General features: G+C 45.6%; 1 protein-coding gene across 9 annotated transcripts in view; it reads right to left on the reverse strand.

The window, feature by feature from the left end:
* PCDH15 (protocadherin related 15) overlaps positions 1–20,915 on the reverse strand; it is a 315,783-nt gene that overhangs the window by 160,663 nt on the left and 134,205 nt on the right. For 5 of the 9 annotated variants that reach the window (XM_027889678.1, XM_027889676.1, XM_027889677.1 and 2 more), the window contains 2 exons: positions 5,221–5,235; positions 4,259–4,324 (listed from right to left, as the gene is read on the reverse strand). In XM_027889678.1, coding sequence (XP_027745479.1) covers positions 4,259–4,324; positions 5,221–5,235 — 81 coding nt within the window. Of the gene's footprint in view, positions 1–886; positions 898–4,258; positions 4,325–5,220; positions 5,236–9,115; positions 9,122–20,915 lie in introns of those variants that run through there. The other 4 variants (XM_027889680.1, XM_027889686.1, XM_027889679.1 and 1 more) reach the window with 2 other exon arrangements.

Consider the following 20,915-nt stretch of genomic DNA (forward strand, 5'->3'; position numbering starts at 1 on the left):
TAAAGCTATTCCTCTTGTCCTGTCCCTCCATCCCTTGTCAATGGTCTCTCTCCATCTTTCCTCTTGGCCCCTTCAGGTCCTGCAAGGCCACAGTTGGGTCACCCCAAAGCTTCTCCTCTCCATCTGAACAATCCCAGCTGTCCCAGCCTTTCCTCCCAGCAGAGCTGCTCCATCCTCTGCTCCTCTTGGTTCCTCCTCTGGACTCTCTGCAGCAGCTCCCTGTCCTCGCTGTGCTGTCCCCAGGGCTGGGGCAGCTCTGCAGGGGGGTGTCCCCTGAGGGGCAGAATCCCCCCCTCTGCCCCACCAGCACCCCCAGGTTCTTCTCCTCTTGGGGGAGCATCAGCAGGACACAGGGATGGGCAGACAGAGCTGAGAGCACTTGGACATGGTAAGTTCACGTTCAGCCCTTGGCAGCAGCCCCAGGACTGAGCAGCCACGTGGCCACACAAATCAATGCAAATCCACTCCTCTCCTTAGAATTTGTCCGAAACATCCTCCCAGGGTAACAAGTCCCGACACAAGTTACTCAGCCTGGCAGCTATTAGGTCTAACGTATCACCTTTCTCCCTACATCAAAACACGGAGCCAGAATGAACTCCACAGGGGGTGCCCTAATTAGCCCAGATGTTATTAGGCGCCTGGGCCTCCCCCAGGTCACATTTGTTCTGCTGGATAATCTAATGTGCTCACAGGTGGCATCACCGACCACACAGCACACACACAGATCCAACCGAACTCTGCTGATAGTGCCACAATATCACTAGACTGGGCTGCAATCCTCAGCCCAGGACTGCCCAGGCTCACCTTAATTCCAAGCTTTATTGACTGGCTGCAGTACCTTAACTTAGATCCACACAGCACTCCACATCTGCACTGCTGGAGAAACCAGATCCCACACTGGGGAAGGGGTAATTCTAGAAAGAACGGTCCAAAGCTGGTCAAAAACATTCATAAACCCTTTAGGGAGATGTAAGATTGTCTGAAGGTGTGTGAGAAAAATCTATGGGGCATAAATTAGATTAGAAATCAACAGAAACAGTTTCTCTGGAAATGTTTCACAGGGATGAGATAACACAAAAAGCAATGATTTGATTTTTGTCCTTGATAGAAATGCAACTGTTAACTGCCACAAAAAAAACCTGTGCACCAAGTGAAAGCAAAATGCAAAGAGTCCCTAAACTAACCTGATGGGGAAACTAAGAAAAATCACCACAAAATCACAGTTTGGCCTCTTTCCCTTCCCACATCTACACACACATCCCAAACTTGAGAAATGCCGTCCTCAAATCACTTGAAACGGTAAAATGAATATTCCTTTTCTTTCACGAAGCCCATTTTTGAGTGACAGAAAGTAACAGATGAAAATAGGTTGTCAGGCTCAATAAGAGACAATACAAGAAATGCCATGGAATCAGTGAGGCTGGAAGAGACCTCCAAGAGTCCCCCCTGTGCCCGATGCCCCCCTTGTCCCCCAGCCCAGAGCATGAGTGCCTTCCTGGGGCACCTCCAGGGCTGGGCACTCCAAACCTCCCTGGGCAGCCCCTGCCAAATATTTTTAAACCAGCAGTAATATCACAGCAATCGTTTCTGCAGGGAAGATGTGTTTGAAGAAATCAGAATGCTCCAAGTCAGGAATTCACCCCTTTCCTGAAAGGGGAAGGAAAAGCAGGGAAAGAACACGGAACCACAGCTCTTCAGGAACGCTGTTCTTGATACCCCTGAGCTCACCCACAGCAACTTCCCAGGTCAGAACGTTTTTTACTAAGGAATTTTTGCTCTCCTTAGGCAAAATGCTGAAGGGCAGCCAGGCTGGAATGGGCACAGGATCCAAGCAGAACACAGAGAGGATCCTTCCTTCTTCCTTCGATTCCAGCCCTGCAGTCACTGAGCATTTTATTAAGTGATGGCAGTTCAGAGGCATCACACACAGTCCTTGGGAGATGTATTAGCACACTAAGCCCCCCTCAGGAGAGAGGCTACAGATTCTGTGCCTCTAGAGACATTTCCTTCCATCCCTGTCAATTGTCCCTGAAAACTAAGTTAAAATGTTTGCTCCAGCACGGAAATTTGCAGCGACATTGTCAATGTGCCTTGGCAATCAGGTCCATCCTTCCAGCATTACCTACAATTAAACTGAAAATAAATTGGTCCAGCGGTATCAGGGGAGAAATAAAATCCCCGGCTTTGTTCCCTGCATATTTGTGCCCCATTTGCCATTAATCCCTCCCCGCAGGGGGTTATTGATGGGGATTTGCGGAGCAATCACACATCCTCTGCCTCCCCGGGAAGCCAGGCTGACAAAAGATTGCTGCCAAGACAGCAGGGAGATGGAAAGATACAAAAATAAACCCCAACCCATCTCCAGCCACGGAAGCTCGCTCCCAAAATTCCCTGGGTTAGCACGAACACCAAACATCCCCAATGACCAGGGAGATGGATGTTTGTGTGGAGAGCAGGTTAATGAGGGGAGAGGTCCCACTGCTCATCAGAGAACTTGTACCATGGGAGGGGCAGGGGAGAGAAACGAAACAACCCCAAACAAAATTAGAGCACAACAACATTTACTGACCTCCCTGGGATAGGAAAGAACAAAACCAAAAGATTCCCAGCTATGGAGTTTTTTTGTTAGGATTGCACCGGTGCGCAATCCTTCCTCACATCAGGGTGATTCACTCGGTCTGCTTGTTGCCTCTCCCCCAACCTCTGCATCCTGTCTCAAATTCCAATTTAATCAGTCATATCTAGCAAGCTTCAATTTTGCCAAGAGTCTCCTTTTCCCATCAAAAGCCCCTCCTACAGATTCAAAGCCCTTGAGCATTTCAGGATGTGGTTCCACAGGAAGGCCACCAAAAACTTGGGGTGCAGTGGCAGTGACAAACTCTGAGCAAGCCTCATTGAGTCTTTTTTAAAACAAGTTAAAACCAGGTCTCAAACTCAACAATTAAAAAAACCAAACCAACCAACCAACAAACAAAACAAAAAACACACACAAAAAACCCAAAAAAACAAACAAACAAACAAACAAAACCCCACAAATCAACAGGTGAAGATAACTTCCTGCCTAAAAGAAACATGCAGAAAAATTCAGATTTGCTGGTAATTTGATCTCAAGCGCTATCACCCAATACCGTTAAGCAAAGGGAAAACTCCGTGACAAGTGCACTGGATGGTGTGAAACATCACACAGGGGTGTCAGCTTGGCTGCTGTTTGGAGATCATCAGTCCAAAACCACCACCAGATCTTTGAAAGCGCCACTGCAGCGTGAGAACCGAAACAGGGCTGAGGAGATTTCATCCTTTGAGTCATCTAGAGCCAGGTTTGTATGGATTAGAGCAAAATCAGGTGGGCTGTTTCTCTGCATCTCTTGGCAATCCCAGTATGAAGCTTGTGTGTGGTCACTGGGAATGTGTCCCTCACCACGGCCTTGCTGGCACTGTCAGTAACTACCTAAACATATCCAGCCCTTTGACCCTGGCACAGATTAAAAATCCTCTGGGATTTTTACTTTCACGGTCTAGAACACAGCCCACGTCCACCTCTCCTAACAAAGCTCCCAGCATACCAAGGAACTGGGATTACAACATTTTCTTACCACAACAAACTGCTTTAACTGATTTTCCTTATTACCTCTTATATCTCAGAATGGTTTGGGCTGGGAAGAACCTTAAAACTCATCCCATCCCACCCCCTGCCAGGCATTTCAAGCACCCCCTTTACGATGAACCACAACCACACGCAGCACAAAACCACGCTTAGCTCACAAGGTTAAAACCAAATAAAATGATACAATAAAAAAGCAGGAAAGAGTAGGAACAATACGAGGAGTAACAGCTGATTCCAGCAGGGTAAAGCACTTCATCCCATCTCAGTATTCTGCATAAATGCAACGCTGACACCTCAGATCAACAATGTGAGAACTGTATGGTTGGAGAGGAGAATTAAAAGGCTGAGAACAGAAGGTCATTCCTTTTCTTTTGAAATTTCCATGACTGCAAGCAAGCAAGTTCTGCCCTTCCAGAGGTGTCCAGAAACTCACAGTATTAAACTGAGAGCAAACCAACAAGCAGCGAAACGCTGCACTGATAACACTCCCATCAGGCTGCAGAGTGAGCCTTCAGCTTTACCCAAACCACACCAAAACCAAAGACTGACCAGAACTCTGTCCCCTGGCGACACCACACTGACACAAGGAGTTGGGTGGTAAATTAGATCAGCAGGAATTACAGGTGTGCTATAAAGAACTGTGGAGGCACTCACCGTTCCGACTCTCCTCGTCAATGGGAACTATTGTGGCTGGAGGACCTGTTCTGGCCAACTTGCAATCTATAAAGATGAAAAGTAAAGTTATTTCTCATTCCAAAAGTAGGATCCTGGGGGGGTTTGTTGCTGGGCTTTTTTTAAGTCAGCATATTGGGCGTGCTAAAGTATTCACTTAAATACAATGCATGTAGGAGCTACAACTGGCAGCTAAGTTACACTCACAGAGGACCAAAATCTGAGCTGTTTGCTTATCCCTCACTCACAGAAACTTCACAGACCAAGGGAGGACGTGATGACAAAGGATTTATCATCTTAGATACGATCCTTATTTAAAACAAACACCTAAACAGCAAAATCTTCACGTTACTTGTTCTGTTGTCTTTTATGTCACTCTTTCCATGTCATGAACACACGTCCCAAATCCCAGAATCACGGAATGGTGTGGGTTGGAAGGGACCTTAAAGATCACCCAGTGCCACCCCCTGCCATGGGCAGGGACACCTTCCACCAGCCCAGGCTGCTCCAAGCCCCGTCCAGCCTGGCCTTGGACACTTCCAGGGGCAGCCACAGCTTCTCTGGGCACCCTGTGCCAGGGCCTCCCCACCCTCCTATCAAAGAATTGTTGTCACAGGCCATCAGGACACAGCTGGATGGCTACACTAATGAATGTGGTGTTGTCTTGCTCTAGAGATCCCACCAAGATCTCTATCCCACACCAACAGTGGAGCACAAGTCTGTTGGGACAGAGTTAGTACAACGGCAATTTAACCCAAAGAAATAACAGAAGAATGATTAGAAGGCATAAATCATAATTAAAGTTTCACAACAGAAACAAACATAACGTGGATTTAATTGCAACAAAAGGATCTACAAAGTGAACAGAATTTTAACAATTCTAAGGAGAACATAAACCAAAAGCAGACGAGCAATGTTCAGGAAGTCACATTTTGCCATCTTACCCTCATATTGCCAGTCTGGAGCCAAAAGTTTAGAGTCATCAATGGAAGCAGAGCAGAACAACGAAAGAAAATAAGTAAGAGTTTGTTGGTTCACTCAAAAGAGAGGTTCAAAGACAAAGCAGTACATGCAGAGCTAGCAAATGCACAGGTGCAGCCTTAAAACACAGAAAAGCATGTGCAGCACATGTGATGACTGTATTTTGGCAACCGTTGGGTTTTCTACTTCAAGCAGAAGAAGAACACTGTCCCCTTTAAAGCCCACAGAAATAAAAGTTAATTAGGAAGCACTTCTCGTTTTCCAAGAGCCTCAAAGCCCCACTGACACAGTGGGGTAGGAGACAACCATCCTCCATCCCCTTTTCACCCCACAGGGCTGTCTGGGACATTGCAGCCCATCCTTCAACAGACATTTCCAGGCTCCTCTGATCCAGGGATGGCTGCACCCCATTTGTATGGAATGGCACCTTCTGATCGAGCTCTGGCCAAGGGAAGAAATACTCAAATATGTATCACTGTTCTGGGGTTTGTTTTTTTGATGAAAGAACTCTTCCTACACACACCTTTTATTCTTATATGCTCCAGTCTGATATATAACAATTAAATATCACTTTTTTTAAAAAAAATAAGTTAGATTAACTATTATTTTACTTTAAAGCTTTTTATTTTGAAGGTGTTAAAAGAATAAATAAATCATCTGGAAAACTGCATTTTCACATCATTGTAGTTTCCCATGAGCACACCAGGTGGGAAGAGAAACCGTGTTTGCATTACCTACATGAAATAAGGACTATTTTCCCCCCCTCTTATTCTTTTCACATAGATGCTATGAAAATTCCAGAACCATAACAAAAACAGCTCTTAACCTTTTTTTTCCCAGAGATGTGTGCTATGATTTTCTAGAGGTTGAGGATTTGGATCAGTGACCCCTCATCAAACACTTTGTTAGGTCACAAGAAGCTCAGCTTTGCTATTCCCCATTCAACAGTGACACCACACACAAACAAACAAACAAACAAACAAACAAACAAAAATCCAAAAGCAGGGATAATTTTTAATTCTGAACATTTCACATACCTTACCAAAAGAATAATCATTATTTTTTTTTAGAAAAACTGAATGAGCTTTACCCCCCCCCCCCCCCCAATCATCTGTGTTCCATGAAATTCTCTCCCTGATGGAGAGATAGGAGTTTACAAATTATTTCACATCATTTCCATCGTGTCAGTACTGGTCAAATCTCAGATTGCTCTTTAAGATGTCTGGTACCCCCTCAGTCCCCTTCTCAAAGAGCAAACTTAATAATGCCACAGCCTGAGTGTCACATTCATCACCAAACAGACAGATATCAAATTTCAGTCCTACACAAATTTCTAATTCAAAGGGAGACAATAATTTTAATTAAATCTAAAGAAAAGTTACATGGTGTAAACACATGGGTGGCACCAGCAGATCTCAAGTTCTCTCAAGTTGTTTCTCACTTTTTTTTTGTAACTGTCCCTCAACAAAAAACTATTTCAGCAGTAAGATTGCTTTGTTAAGCATAAAGGAGCACAGATAACTGCAGCCCCAAGTTTACAGAACCACAGCATGTGCTGAGCTGGAAAGGACCCACAAGTATCATCCAGTCCCATCTCCAGGGGTCACCCCCTGTGCCCCAGAGGATCATCCCAACCCTCCTGCAGCTCTGGCAGCCTTGGGGCTGTGCCCACTGCCCTGGGGAGCCTGTTCAGTGCCCACCACCCTCTGGGGGAAGAACCTTTCCCTGAGATCCAACCTGAGCAGTCTTTGCAGTCCAACCATGATATATCAAACACACTTGAAAACCAGAAAAGGCACGAGGCAGATGAGCTTCCCTACCTACAGTTTTCGTGCTGTGTTTTATGTTTAAGCAGCAATGCTGGTAAATGGAATCCTGAGTGCCCTCACCCCTGCCCTGAGGACCTTACAGCAAAGGCAAATAGAACTTACTAAATAAAACAACAAGCTCTGAGGGCTTTCCTAAAAGCTTGCAGGAAAGCATTTATGTTCCTCTCATTAATTTCACTGCGCTTTTGCTTTACATTTCTATAAGCAAGGCTAAGGCAGGTAAATAAAGGGCCTGTCTCCTTGGGAGCAAAGTGAAAACCTCTTTCACACACTCTCCGTGTAGCAGTGTCAAGGCTCAGATCTATTTGGTTTCTGATGGTTAATTTTCACTATTTTAATTTCTAATTATTTTTAATGAGGTGGCTCAGAGGAAACCCTCAATCACTGTCCCAGGGAAGGCACTCAGCAAGGTCAAACAGCCCCAGCAGAAACAAACACAGCAACCTGAATCATCATGCATTCTGCCAGCAGAGAGCTGCCTGACCATCTTCCTTTCCTCCTGCAGCCCCCTCCCATCCAGCAATTCCACTTTGTTGAGGACTTCTCCACAGAATGTGCTGAGCTGGAAGGGATCCCCAAGGATCATCCAGTCCAACCCCTGGCCCTGCACAGCCCCATCCCCAAGGGTCACCCCCTGTGCCCCAGAGGATCATCCAAACCCTCCTGCAGCTCTGGCAGCCTCGGGGCTGTGCCCACTGCCCTGGGGAGCCTGTTCAGTGCCCAACTTTGAGAAGAGTTCAATAACCTAGTCCTGGCTCCTCAAAGACAGAAAGGGTTTGACACCCTGACACAAAAAATTAGTGGTGCCCTGCAGGGGGAAGAGGCTCATCTGGAAAAAAAACAGCCAACCTGAACCTTCCTGGGAAAACAAACAGCCAACCTGAACCTTCCTGGGAAAACAAACAGCCAACCTGAACCTTCCTGGGGACAGGATTCTGTGGAATAACTGTCATCTCCTCCTGAGCACTCCTGAAATTAAACTGGGGAAAAAAAATATCCACTACAATATGCTAATCACCAACTCTTCTTCCAGCTGCTGCAGAAACACCCTGTTGTTGCTCTGAGTTATTTTACAATTTATCTTATATTCAAGTTGGCTTTTATAGAGTCAGATAGTTCTGTATGGGTTTAGTTCAACAGTCCTAGGGAGTGCAACTGGCAGCCCCCAAAAACCTGACTCAGTTCCCAGCAGATGCTCAGCCCAACCTCAAAGACTTTTTATTTAACAAAGTTCTACCCACTAACTGCTGAAGGAAATTATTTTATCTGCTGACAGAATAAAACTCGTTCTTTAATCTGTAACTGAAACAAGGATCAGACTCTAACCCTGGTCAGCATCACAAAAAGCGTGACCCGGCAAGTCCAAACTATTTTCCAAAGAGCAGGGGCAGAGTCCAGGAAAAGCCTAATTGAGCAAAGGGGAGTTTTCCAGAACCTAAAGCAGAGCTAGAAGTCTGTATTGGTTATGTTTTTTTTTAAATTACCCTCTGCATGGCCCATAAACCACTCCTATAAAAGTCTTGGGGACACAGAGTCAGAACACCTACCGCAGCCCTCCAGCCTGAGTCACTGATAATACTGGGGCCATTTTAAAGAAGAAATTACTAAGTCATTAATTAAGGAAATAGACCCTTGATTTCTGCCTGATCTCTGGCTGGAAATTAAAGAGAGTTGGTGTGTGTGGCACACACAGGACACAGAGCCAGGCACCTGCACTAACTCATTTCCCAAAGCCCCACCAGCACAGCAAGTGCCACGAGGGCAGTTCTGCCCCTCCACAGTGGCTGCTGAAGGGACAAATTCCCAAGAAAGCCTGGTTCAGGAGAGCTGCATTGTTCCCAAAGCCAGCCTGACATGAACACAGGGAAGCCTCCAGCCCGTGGGTTTTACACTGGATCTCCCAGCAGAGCTCTGGGGAGCTGGCAGCACTCGGGGAAATCGAGCGCGTGTTCTCTGCTGGATTCAAACTGGAGAGGCAGGAGCTGCAATTCCAGCAGGCTGGGGCAGTGGCTGAGTTAAAACACCCCACATTTACATCTGCCTGAACACGTATTTCTTTTTCCAGATGTGCATTATTCTCACAATATTACAAAGTCGGACTCACCTCCACTTCCACTCAGCAGGAAACACTCACGGGGTGATGGGGGGGGGGGAACAAATCCCATGAAAGGACCTCTGAGCACCTCGATTTACAGACCGGGGTTCCTCATAAAGAGCTACATACATTTAAACCGAGTAACCAAGCAACGCAGTGCAAGGGGAAAATGCCCAGCCTTGTTTCCTGTGTGCCTGAATTCAGCACTTCCAGCTGTGCCATCCGGGATAAGCCTGGGATAACCTTTACATCGCACCACCACGATGGCTCTCTGCATTGAGAGCCGCATAAGAAGGGCTTTCACGGGCCATTTTCAGCTCTTCCTGATGCAAGTCTCTAATTTGCAGGACCTGGGAAGGCTGGAGTTTCGATTCAGACACACTTGTGACCCTCCTCAAACCCGCAGAGTTTCTGCTCTTTGGTCAGAGTTAAGCGCTGCTTTAAAATTCACAGCTCAGAGAACCCCAAGTGAAAGAGGATCTGAGTGAAAGATGATCTGACTGCGGCTGAATTCGGGGTTGGGTTTGTCTTTAACCAGACAAAAAGCGAGGCTGATGGATAATAAACACAGAAGGGACATAAAGCAAATGAAGACCATTATTGTAACCTCCAGTTTCAGCTCAGAACAGACACTCAGAAAGGGCAATTTGTTTTGTAGCTTTATTTTGCCATTCTTCCACCTCTATAAAGGGTTTGGTACGTGGAAATTGCCCTGCGAGTGCTGTGGATTGCTATTTTATTTTTACAGCTTCAGAAAAATGCAGGCCCATCCTTCTTTCAGGCAATGTGCTCTTAGATTGAAATAACTTCCCATTTTACAGGCAGTTCTGGAGTTGACAAGAGTCTTTAAAATCATACTTGTGCCTGAAAACACTGTAAAGCACATAAAAATATGATACTATGCCAAGCAGCATCTAAAATTGCCATTACCAAAAGTAATTTTTAAGACCATTAAAAAGCACTGGATGAGTCCAGAAGAGCTGCAATGTCTTCGAAAGTGCTTAAACTCCCAAAGTTGATTAAACCTGCATTTAACCATTCCTACGCGCCCAGCATTCAAATTCAGTGTTATTTTCGGTATTTTTTGGAATTGCATTTTCCCCTGCTGTGCCCGTGGTGAATTTAAGACAGACCTTTCACAGGGGAAGATGAAAAATATTTAACATTGGGAATTAAACCGAATCCTGGTATTATAAAAGTACGTAAAGTAAATTTTGACTGCTGTACAAAAGCAGACCTTTAACCATCAGTAAAAGCAGCTGGAGATACTCATAACCTTTCATATTGTTGCAATTTCTTTACAAGCAAATAAATTAGCATCGATTAACTGAAACATGAGAGAGGGTCAGCTAAGCTGACAGGTCAGCCAATAATATTTAGCTCTGGCCTGTTCCTAAAGTGTAAATATTTGAGTTTCAGGCTTTAGATTAAAGGTTGAAGTTGAAAATCATATTTATAATAAGGTTTTTCATCTCGCCCTGAAGATTTTCTCCTCTTTCAGTCCAGAATTGTTTGTTTACAACAGATACAGAAAAACATCCATTTGTGTTCCACAGAGAACTGACTGAGATCAGTTCAGGCAAGAGAAAGAAGCAATAGAAGGAAGCTTTAAGATTAAACGTAGGAAAAAAAAACTTCCTGGAATTTTGCCACCTACACAGGAATATTTTCATTTCTTAAAGCAGGTGTAACGTTTAAAAATATCCCATTACCACGTGAATACTGTTGCAGTGTATTTTTTGAGACTATGGTTTTCTTTAAAAAACCTAGAAATTAGGCTAGAAACTCCTAAATCAGCCTAGCAAAGAGTTATTCTACAGACATTTCAACCTCAAACTCCCTTCGGATCTTCAACATTCCAGCCCCTCTTCCCTCCTCCTCAACTTCCCAGGGCTGAGTTTGTCAGAGTCCTGCTTTGCTGAAGTCACCTTTCCCAAGCTGTAAAATATTCCCGGAGTTCCTGAACCTTCCCCGTGGCGCCAGCTGTGCCAAACCCCCCGGCAGGGTCACCCGTGGCCGCCACCCCCGTGGAAAAGGGGCTGTGCTAATTAACCTGCCACTCCCAGGGCTGCTGGCGCTCCGGGTGATTAACCAGCGATTTGGGGGACATTTACATATCGTGCCTATAAATACCTCCCTCCTGACACCTCTAATGAAGGGGATGTTGATCAACATCCTCCTGGAATTTAATCAAGACGTGAGGCAGGGGCAGCAGCAGAAGGTGAGGGAGTGCCTTTGCCGTCCTTCATGCAAAGGGAGGGGACAGAGGCAACCCCTGGCCTTGCAGCACTCAACTCTTTTCCAGCTCCTCGCTCAAACGATGATACAAGTGGCCAAACTGACTTCCCACAACTGCATCCTAATTCCAACAGCTCAGTATACAACCCTCGCCCCTCTTTGCCCCGCTCTGGAGGATGTGCTGCCACATCCTACGGTCCTGGGACTGCCCTGAACGACCCAGCACAAAGCAGAGTCTCCTTTATCCCATATCCCTGCAGGAACAACCCTCTGCACCCCTGGGTGTTTTCACATTTAAAACACGGCCCCTGTTAAGGTGTCTGAACTAAATCATGATTTAATCTCTGTCTTGAAGTAACTTGAAGACGCTGTGCTGTACTTTAGAACAGAAGGGTTTAGGTATTTCAAGTAGAAGAAATTATATCCATCATTAGCAACCAAAAAAGGGCCTAAATCTGTTTTTTTAAGCTCGTTTCCAAGCAGATGTGCAGAAGCAGAACCCAAGAAATCACATGGAGTGAGCTTAGCACTTCCAACCGAGCTCCTGGGGCTTTGTGAAATGACCTTGTTTGGCACAGAGGATGCTGAAATGTATTCAGGGACACAAAAGTTAACCAGCCAAGGATCCAGGAAATGCTGCCCCCACAGCCTGGGTGCAAAGGGATGGAGCTGGGAGTGCAAAACAGGTTCCAAAGGCACACACAGAAGGTCCTTTCCCCCCCCAAAAAAAGGTGAAGGCATCTGTGACAGTGTGAAACTCCTGGATGCCACCTGAGTCATACCCATTTGCATGTCCCTCATCCATGAAAAACACAAAGTAATGAGACTTCCCAGAAAGTGTCATCCCTTTGAAGCATCTCATTAATAAATTATGGTCCAGGAGGTTCAATAACTGAAGCCTGAACTGCTCTCTGGCCATCACAGATCCAGTCTGTGTCTGAAGAGCCTTAATTAGAAAAGCAATAAGGATTCGGTGTTGAACAGCTACAGAGTGTTATTTGTTCCTCTGGTGAGCTGCACCCTTTTGATACCTGTTTTGTCAAGCAAAAAAAATTTAAAAAAAAAATGCCATCTTAATTTTATAATTAAAATTTTGCCCCATCTACACTGATAATCATACCAGTGGTTATGCTGGATATATTTCAGCTTCCTGTCCCACAGCTTATAATTCATGTTTTCAGGTAAATGCACAAAACATCTCACAATGTGTTTTAAAAAAACCCTAAACAAACAAAAAAAAGGGGGGGGATACAAAGTCAGTGCTTTCTTCAAGATACATTTCAGAAAAAAATATTTTGGTGAAAAGCATGAAGGTGGAACTTCAGGTTGGTTTATTTTTTGAAGTCTCTATTTAAAAAGCAAACCACAATCTGAGATGCAGGAACAGATTTATGTCATCATCTATTACTCCCTGCCAGAATCTCCTCATTCTGGTGTTTGGAAAACTTGGCCACTATTAAATCAGAAAGGGTTTGGAAAGTACAAAGTAGCACCAGCCTTGGCTTGCCTATGATGTGATTTAAGGCTCATTTTAATACACTGGGATTTAATATATTTAATACAGTGGGAAGCCATTCCCTGTGTCCTGTCAGGACACTGATGCCACTGTGTGGACTCTCCAACCTCTAAACACTGAAATGATTCCTTCCAGAAACTCGAAACGGGATGATTTCGGGAGGGTTAATTTTTTCTTTACTAACATAGTGAAAAGGAAGTCTGAGCCAGGCTCATGTGCTGTCTGAAACTTTTACCATCAAAACAACAGAGGAACTGCAAGGAGAGACTCACTAGATTCCTGCCACATTGAAAAAGACATTTCATATCTCTGGCAATATTGACTCCAAACCCTGAAAATATTTACTTCTCCGTGTTTACCTACTTAGGAAACAGCTTCAAAAATAAACACCCTACAGTGTTTATATACTGCTTATCATCAGAATCTCTCTGCCTGTCACTTGTCTCAGGAGAGCCGAAGGAATGGACAAAAAAAATCACTTTCCCTGGAAGGCATCAGCGGTACCTTTGTGCCTCCCTCGATACAAATGGGCTGCCCAGGGAGGTTTGGAGTGCCCAGCCCTGGAGGTGTCCCAGGAAGGTCTGGCAGTGGCACTCAGTGCTCTGGGCTGGGGGACAAGGGGGAAATCGGGCACAGGAAGGACTGGGTGACCTTGGAGGGCTTTTCCAACCTAAATGATTCCTTGAAACAGCCAAGAAACACCATAAAAACAGTTACCAATGGGGTTTTCTCTAATTACAGATGATAAGAAGCACAGCAATAATTTGGACCCCAGGTTGCACAGAGGCAGCAGCAGCAGCAGGGCAGAAGTGATGCCTCGAGTCAGACTCGGTGTCATTCCTAGAGCTGCAAATACAGGGACACAGAGCAGCTTTCAAATGCTGCCTGGGAGGTTTTCCCCTCGGAGATAACACTGGAAATAGTCCTGCAGATGAGACAGCAACAGCACAGGTATTTCTGTAAATTTTGAAGTGTTCTTAGCATTCGGTAACACCCAAACCCTTCCCCTCCTAATCCCATTCAGCCCTATTTTTGATTTTATCAAGCACACAGACAACAGAACTACTCAGCCTCTCCTCCCATATCCAGGCTGACTGTAATGGAGAGGTTGATTAATTTTGTATGAGCCAGACCCACAATGAAAATAAATCCCAAGCCATTGATTACACTGGAAGAACAAGCAGATAAGGTATTTTTCTTTTCATACCTCTAGTACTTAATTATACAAAGGTTCTACCCACAAGGATGGTAAGAAAACAGCAGAGCACAGATAAAATTATTTTTTATGTACAAGTCTTTGTTCTTTAAGTATAAACTGAGTAGGGGGGAAGGTTTTAGTTCATTATAGGTTTATTTCTGGATAATGAAGAAGGCAGTAGTTTATCCAAAGCCATTGGCAAGGTTTACCTTTCCCTGGCAGTATGTTCATGACTATTTTAATTATCAGACAGCAGTGGGGTCACTGACTATTTGGAGCTGTGTAAAGGCCACGTAAATTCTGGTCTGGGTGCTGAGCAGTTCAAAGCCATTTACAACCCCGTGGTCTCCACCCTGGGTCTCTGAGCCCTCAGTGCTACTGGCCCAGCACAGACTCTCCTCCCCTGTTAATCCTACCCTGTTCAGCAGAATAAAGACTCTAAGGCTCAGACACCAAACTGCTCAGCCCCTGGAGCTGCAAAACCACTCCCTGTGCCGCTGGACGGCCTGTTTTATTAACTAAACAGATAAAATCGTGGATATGAGGAGCGATTGCCTCGAGCAGCATCCCAGGGGCCAGCGGCTGCATCTTCCTGATTAGCTCCATTCAATTAGGCCTTCTTAATTGCTCATGTGCTCGAGCTCATTAAAGGGAAAATAATATTGTTGTCCTGCGGGTTGTGCAGGGGGGGGATCTAACAGATGGTCCCTGCTGGGGCAGCTTTGAGACCCTGCCAGGAGGGCAGAGCGGCTGCAGCCCGTGGGCAGCTCCTGGGGGGCTCCAGAACCCTCAGTCTCACCGGGAGCCCAGGGCCAGAGGATCTCTCCTTTCCTTCTCAACTACCAGTAAAAATTCAGCTAAAAATAACTCTTTGTTTTAAACTGCTCGTCCAGAAATTATTCCAGAGTATTTCCGAACAAAGACTCTCTGATATGTCCAAGGGGCTCCAGGAGAGCTGGAGAGGGACTGGGGACAAGGGATGGGGGGACAGGACACAGGGAATGGCTCCCCACTGCCAGAGGGCAGGGATTGATGGGAGATTGGGGAGGAATTGCTGGCTGGGAGGGTGGGCAGGCCCTGGCACAGGGTGCCCAGAGAAGCTGTGGCTGCCTCTGGATCCCTGGAAGTGTCCCAGGCCAGGTTGGACGGGGCTTGGAGCAACCTGGGATAGTGGAAGGTGTCTGTGCTAATTGCAGGGGGTGGGACTAAATGGCCTTTAAAGCATCCCTTTCAATTCACATTATTCCATGTTTCCATGAAGATTTTCTGTGTAACCACACAGTAACTAAAAGAAAGCAGGTTTTTTTTGGCTTTGGGGTTTTTTTTTTTTTTCATTGTTGTTTTCTTCCCACAGAAAACACCCAGGGAGCTCCAAGTTAGTGTTCCTAAACCCTCTCCCTTCAAACAAAATTATCTTCTTCCCCTTCTGTGTCACTGTGCTCCACAGGATTTGCTGATGCCCCATTTAATTGCATTTCCTATCAGGACAAACACACTTTGCAAGTGACTCATAAGAAACACATCTTACAGAACATGGCATTTGAGCAGAAGGAGAAACCAAACGAAACCTTTATCAACAAAGCCTGTGAAATCACATCTGAGTGATTGATGTCTGCCTCTGAAATAAATGCAAGGCTATGAAAATTTCCTGCAGTTCCATCTGTTATAAGGGAGCAGATACATGGCACGTTCTAAAACCAGATGATGTACAAGGGAAATTTTTATTCCCCCTCACAAAAAAACAGATCCTGTCTCACAGAATGTGCCACATCCAACCTGGTCTTGGACACTTCCAGGGATCCAGGGGCAGCCACAGCTCCTCTGGTCAACCTGTGCCTGAGCCTCACCATACTCAGAGTCAGGAATTTCTTTGTCATATCCAATCCAAACCTGTCCTACTCCAGCTTAAGGTCATTCCCCCTTGTCCTGTAACTTTTGAGAAGTCCCTCTCCATTAAATGCTGCTCCTGTTTTATATTTACCCCAAAATAGTATAAAAAACCCACCCTTCAAACTGTTAGAAAGTTCACTTGCCAGATTTCTGCAATTAATCTTTCCATAAAAAGCAGTAAAGGGAAATTCAGAAGGATATTAAAAAAACCAGCAAAAGCCAAACCACTGAAGAAAGGGCAACAGAGCTGAAGTTTATTTGTGTACCTGAAACTCCCCACACTAAACAAAACAGTCCCTACCAGTGAGTGGAAAGTCACAGAAGCACACTGAGCTTTATTATAATTCACGTGGATTTCAAAGGATCCCAACCATTTTATTGAACTCAAGTTTTAAATGAGAGAGCCTCGAGGTGCTCAAACTCTGCGTTCCTCTTTAGGACCAAGCAAATCTGTTCCCACAGCTCTGTTTAGAAATAAACCACAAAATCAGTCTCATGCCCAGCAGGTCACATCACTGAGGGCATAAAAAGGGACAGGAATTAAGGGCAAGGAACCCACTTGGCACTAACAGGATTATATGGAGCTGCTCAAATCGATGATGATCCAAACCAAGGCGAGAAACCCTCGTCAGTGCAACTGAGGGAACGCAAACAGCTCGTTCCAACAAATGAAGGGGAAAAAAAAGAGTCATTTTGAAAAGAACTTGTTTTTCTCGCCAGGTGGTACCACAGAGTGGGGTCTGACCTGCTATAGGGGATGCTGTCTAATAAATACTGCAAAGGACAGACTGTTTTCCTTACTATTCCTTCCATTCAATAAGAACCTTATATTTATTTATTTTTTTTTAAACCCCTCTATTGCTTTTTTTCCACTTACTCAAAAGTTTTCCTTTCACCACCCAAAAAGAAAAAAAATCTTCATCTTCCAACAGAATTTCCTCAGAAGAGATGAGAGAGAGAGGGTGTTTGCCAATGATGACACCTGGGCACTCAAAAACTGCAGGAATATTCACGGGAAAGGCTGGGAAGTGTTTGTTTTGTGCTTGTGGGTTTGGGTTCAAAGGCACAGATATTTGCTTGCCACGGGAGTCCCGTGTAAATCCCCAGCAATCGAGAGAGTTTACACGAGCTCCAGTCAAGAACAACACTGGCTGTATTTAATGACAGACAACAGCTGAGCGGTAATGATGCCCTAATCTGGGAGTGATTACTGCAAAATGAATGCATTAAAATGAGCTGAGAGCTCATCCTTTATGATTATTGCCCAAACATGGGAGGCTGATCCCACTGCACACACCACAGCAGAGATCCCGGGATCCCTGAGGCTGGAAAAGCCCTCCAAGGTCACCCAAAGCCCCCCCTTTGTCCCCGCTCACACAGAGGGCACACAGGTTGTGCCACTGAGCTTTCAGGAGGGTTTTCTGCTTTCCCTTCCCAGCTGTGAATGTCACCCCCTAGGGTGACACTCATTCCTTGGGGGGAGAACACCAGCTCAGTACTCACAGCCCTCCCACCCCAAGGGATGGCTCGGTGGGAAGGGACCACAGTGGGATCTGGTGCCACCTCCCTGCTCCAGCAGGGCCAGCCCAGAGCACAGGAGTGTGTCCAGACAGCTCTGGGATGTCCCCAGGGAGGAGACTCCAGCCCCTCTCTGCTCCCTGCTCAGGGCTGGGTCCCTGCCCAGCCAAGAAGTTCTTGCTCCTGTGCAGGTGGAGCTTCCTGGGCATCAGTTCCTGCCCGTGGCTCTGGTGGTTCCCAGGGTGGTGGAATCTGGGATTTTTTTGTTTTCCTCACCCAGGAGCTTCCTGCCTCATCCATCCCAGCCCTGCCACAGGGAAGACACAGTTACTCAGCCCCTTCTGCCAGGAGACCCGGGGCTACAACCTGCACATTAACCGAGATGAACCTCGCTGCAGTGCCCATATTTCAGGAATAACTCCCTCCTCACCGAAGGCAAATCCATCTCCTGCAGGCTCCAAGCGCTGCTGGTGGCACTTGAAGGCAGCCCATCAGTCACACTTTGAAGAACTAAACCCTTCAGAGGAACCAGTGGCTCAGCTCCCACTCCAGACACATCCAGGGCAGCTCTTTGCCCTTTAGGGTCACTGCAGAGCTCCCAACCAAAAGCAGCACACCTCCATAAAACAAACAAATGGCTCCTGTTCCCACGAACAGACACTTTCCCTCAGGCAAGAGCCTGCTGGCATTTCTCTTCTCTCCCTGGATATGCCCAGAGAATGATCAATGGGCTACAGGTATTCAAATCTGCATTCTCCAGAGCTCATTTCCTGCCCAGCAGTAATACATCAAGGCCTGAAACTATTTTATTTCTAAAGTAGCCTCTTGAGGTAATTTGTAAGGCCCTTCAGTTATTCAATTTTTGTAGTGGGAGACTCTGTTAGACTTAATAAAAGACAGTAACTAATAGAGGGGGTCCTGAGAAACAGATGGGGGGGTGATGCCTCAACAGTCCTGGTGCTGTAAGGGGATAGTTGTGCTTTTCAGAGAAAAAAAAAACCTTTTTTTTTTTTTTTTTAGAAGTAATCTCCCACTCAGGGTAGTGCAAAGGCCATTTAAATGGCAGTCTCTCACATTCTGATAAAAATACACGTCCGCTTAACACTTATTAAATAAAATACATTTTCGGACGAGCAAATCTTCCCATCAGCCTCAATTTTATGCCATTTCAGATACCAGCACTAACTACAGATGGGCTTAATCTCAATTAGTTCAATACCAGCCACCACCTCACTCCCTTCCCTCCATGGCAGCAGGATAAACAGCAGGTAAAAAGAAAACAAAACAAAACAAAAAAGCAGGTATTTAACGTTTAGCACAACTCTAATGCTCGCTGCATGGTGGGAGATGTTTTTACCCCTTCCCACTGAAGTCAGTTATTTCCTCAGGTTCTCCATTTCCCACATTTTATCCCAGACAAGCCTGTATCCCAAAACCAAGCCAGGATTGGTTCAGCCCCTGAAGGGTCCTCAGACAGAAACTACCCTCTATTTCAACCAGAACAAGGTGATGTTTAGTTTTTTCTCTCCATCTCCACTGTCAATTAGACTGCAATAAAATGCTGACACATATTCCAAGCAGGAAATCTTTGTCCTGCTGAGATTCATCCTTGGAGAAAAGATCCAACCAGCAGGTCAGATTATTTTTGCCCTTTTTTTCCATCTCCCTGGTGGGATCCCCAAGCTCACACCTCTCTCCTTCCTGACAGGCACGTCCTAACTGCTGAAGACAATTAATTCCCAAGTTAACAGCCAAGTAATTGTTGCTGGATTGGTTTGGGTGGCATGAAGTGCACACAGACAGCTTTTAAACTCAGCACCCTTCTCTCCTGACCAAAAATTGCTGCTAAAGTGCTTTTTCAACTCACAGACATTAGATTATAAAGGGGAAAAAAAAAAAAAAAAGAGAGAGAGAAATTTGATCTTGTGTTTCCACCTTCCTCTTCCCTGATTTTTTTTAGCCTGACAGTTTGCCTCCGAATTCAATAGAGTAGCACTGTAAAAATAAAAGAGATTTTAGCTGACCTAATTTCAGATATTGCAAGGCTACAGCTGACATTTCTACTTTTACTTAAGCTGAAATACTTGGGGAAAAAAAAAAACAACGCAAACCTTTGCAGCTTTTCTTCTGCTTGGAAGAAAGACAACAGCAGGAACTGTAAACCCAGGTCTCCTCCTTTCAGAAAACCAAAACCAAACCAAAACCAAACCAACCAAAACACAAAACACCCACATGTTCCCCATTCACCCACAAGCCCTACATTTATTCTGGCAAATACTGAGCAAAAGAATAATTATTACACAAAATAAGGAAGTAAGGAATGCAGTCAGAGAGAACCACTGAGCCAACGTGCACAGCTGCCACCAGGAAGTGGAGCATTTGCATGCTGGAAGCAAAGAAACAGCTCATCATCTGTGCCAAAATTGATGTTTTTCCTGTTTGTATCCGTGACGGTTCTGCCGGTAAAACAACCCCGCTGGCTTTGAAAGGGCCCTTGCCAAAACAAGGGGGGGTTTTGATGTCACACTTCGGGTTACAAATGTTGTTCCTGCACATTAGAACAACTCCAGCAGCAGAAAACAGTTTTCTGTTCAGCTGCAAGAAACGTAATTTCAAAGTAATTATTCCTGTAAGCAGTGCCTCGTTAGCTGGGTGGCATTTGCTGAGTCACCAGTACCCCAACTTGGCTTAAATCCATTCCCAGATCATTTTTTCACCTCTATTAGAGAGTTATGGAATTGATTAAAAGCCTCTTTAGCTCGGTTAACCCCTCCCTGAACACAGGGTGGGGGTGGACACCACTTCAGTTCGTCTCAGGGAGCTGCATGTCCCCCAAGCAGCAGCATTTCTGAGATGTTCCCCCCAGAAACGTCACAAGGAAGTCGCTCTACGTTTCCAGTCACATTCACCAACTACAAATGCACATGTAAACGTGGATAAGGACCTTTCCCTTCCTCTGAATCACCTGGAACTCAAAGGGCACGATCTGAACACCCGTGGGGGGTAAGGCCACGAAGGTGGAATTTTGCGCAAAGGAATGAAAATTTGCAATCATCCTGCTTCCCTCCCGACGGCTCATTCCCGTGCCAGAGGACATCCCTCTGCCCTGCAACCTCCCCACCACCCAACAGGGCATTTCCCTCCTCAAACAGCCCCCTCCAAGGTCAGTATTGCCAAGCCTGACGGTGCCACTCCTCTGCCGCAGTAAATGATTAAAAAGCCAGCTGATTGTGGGCAGGCACCGATCAAATCTCTGAAATATGAGCAGCTCGAACGCTGCACTTCAGAGTCGGGAATGACAGGGATAATGACAGGCTGGAGAAGGGGAGAAAATTAAATTAGCTCTCTGGTACATCACGGGCATCAAATGTAAC

The sequence above is a fragment of the Empidonax traillii genome, unplaced genomic scaffold (genome assembly GCF_003031625.1).
Source record: "Empidonax traillii isolate 1590-97213 ecotype Southwest subspecies unplaced genomic scaffold, ASM303162v1 scaffold269:size870118, whole genome shotgun sequence".
In the NCBI taxonomy this organism is placed as follows: domain Eukaryota; kingdom Metazoa; phylum Chordata; class Aves; order Passeriformes; family Tyrannidae; genus Empidonax; species Empidonax traillii.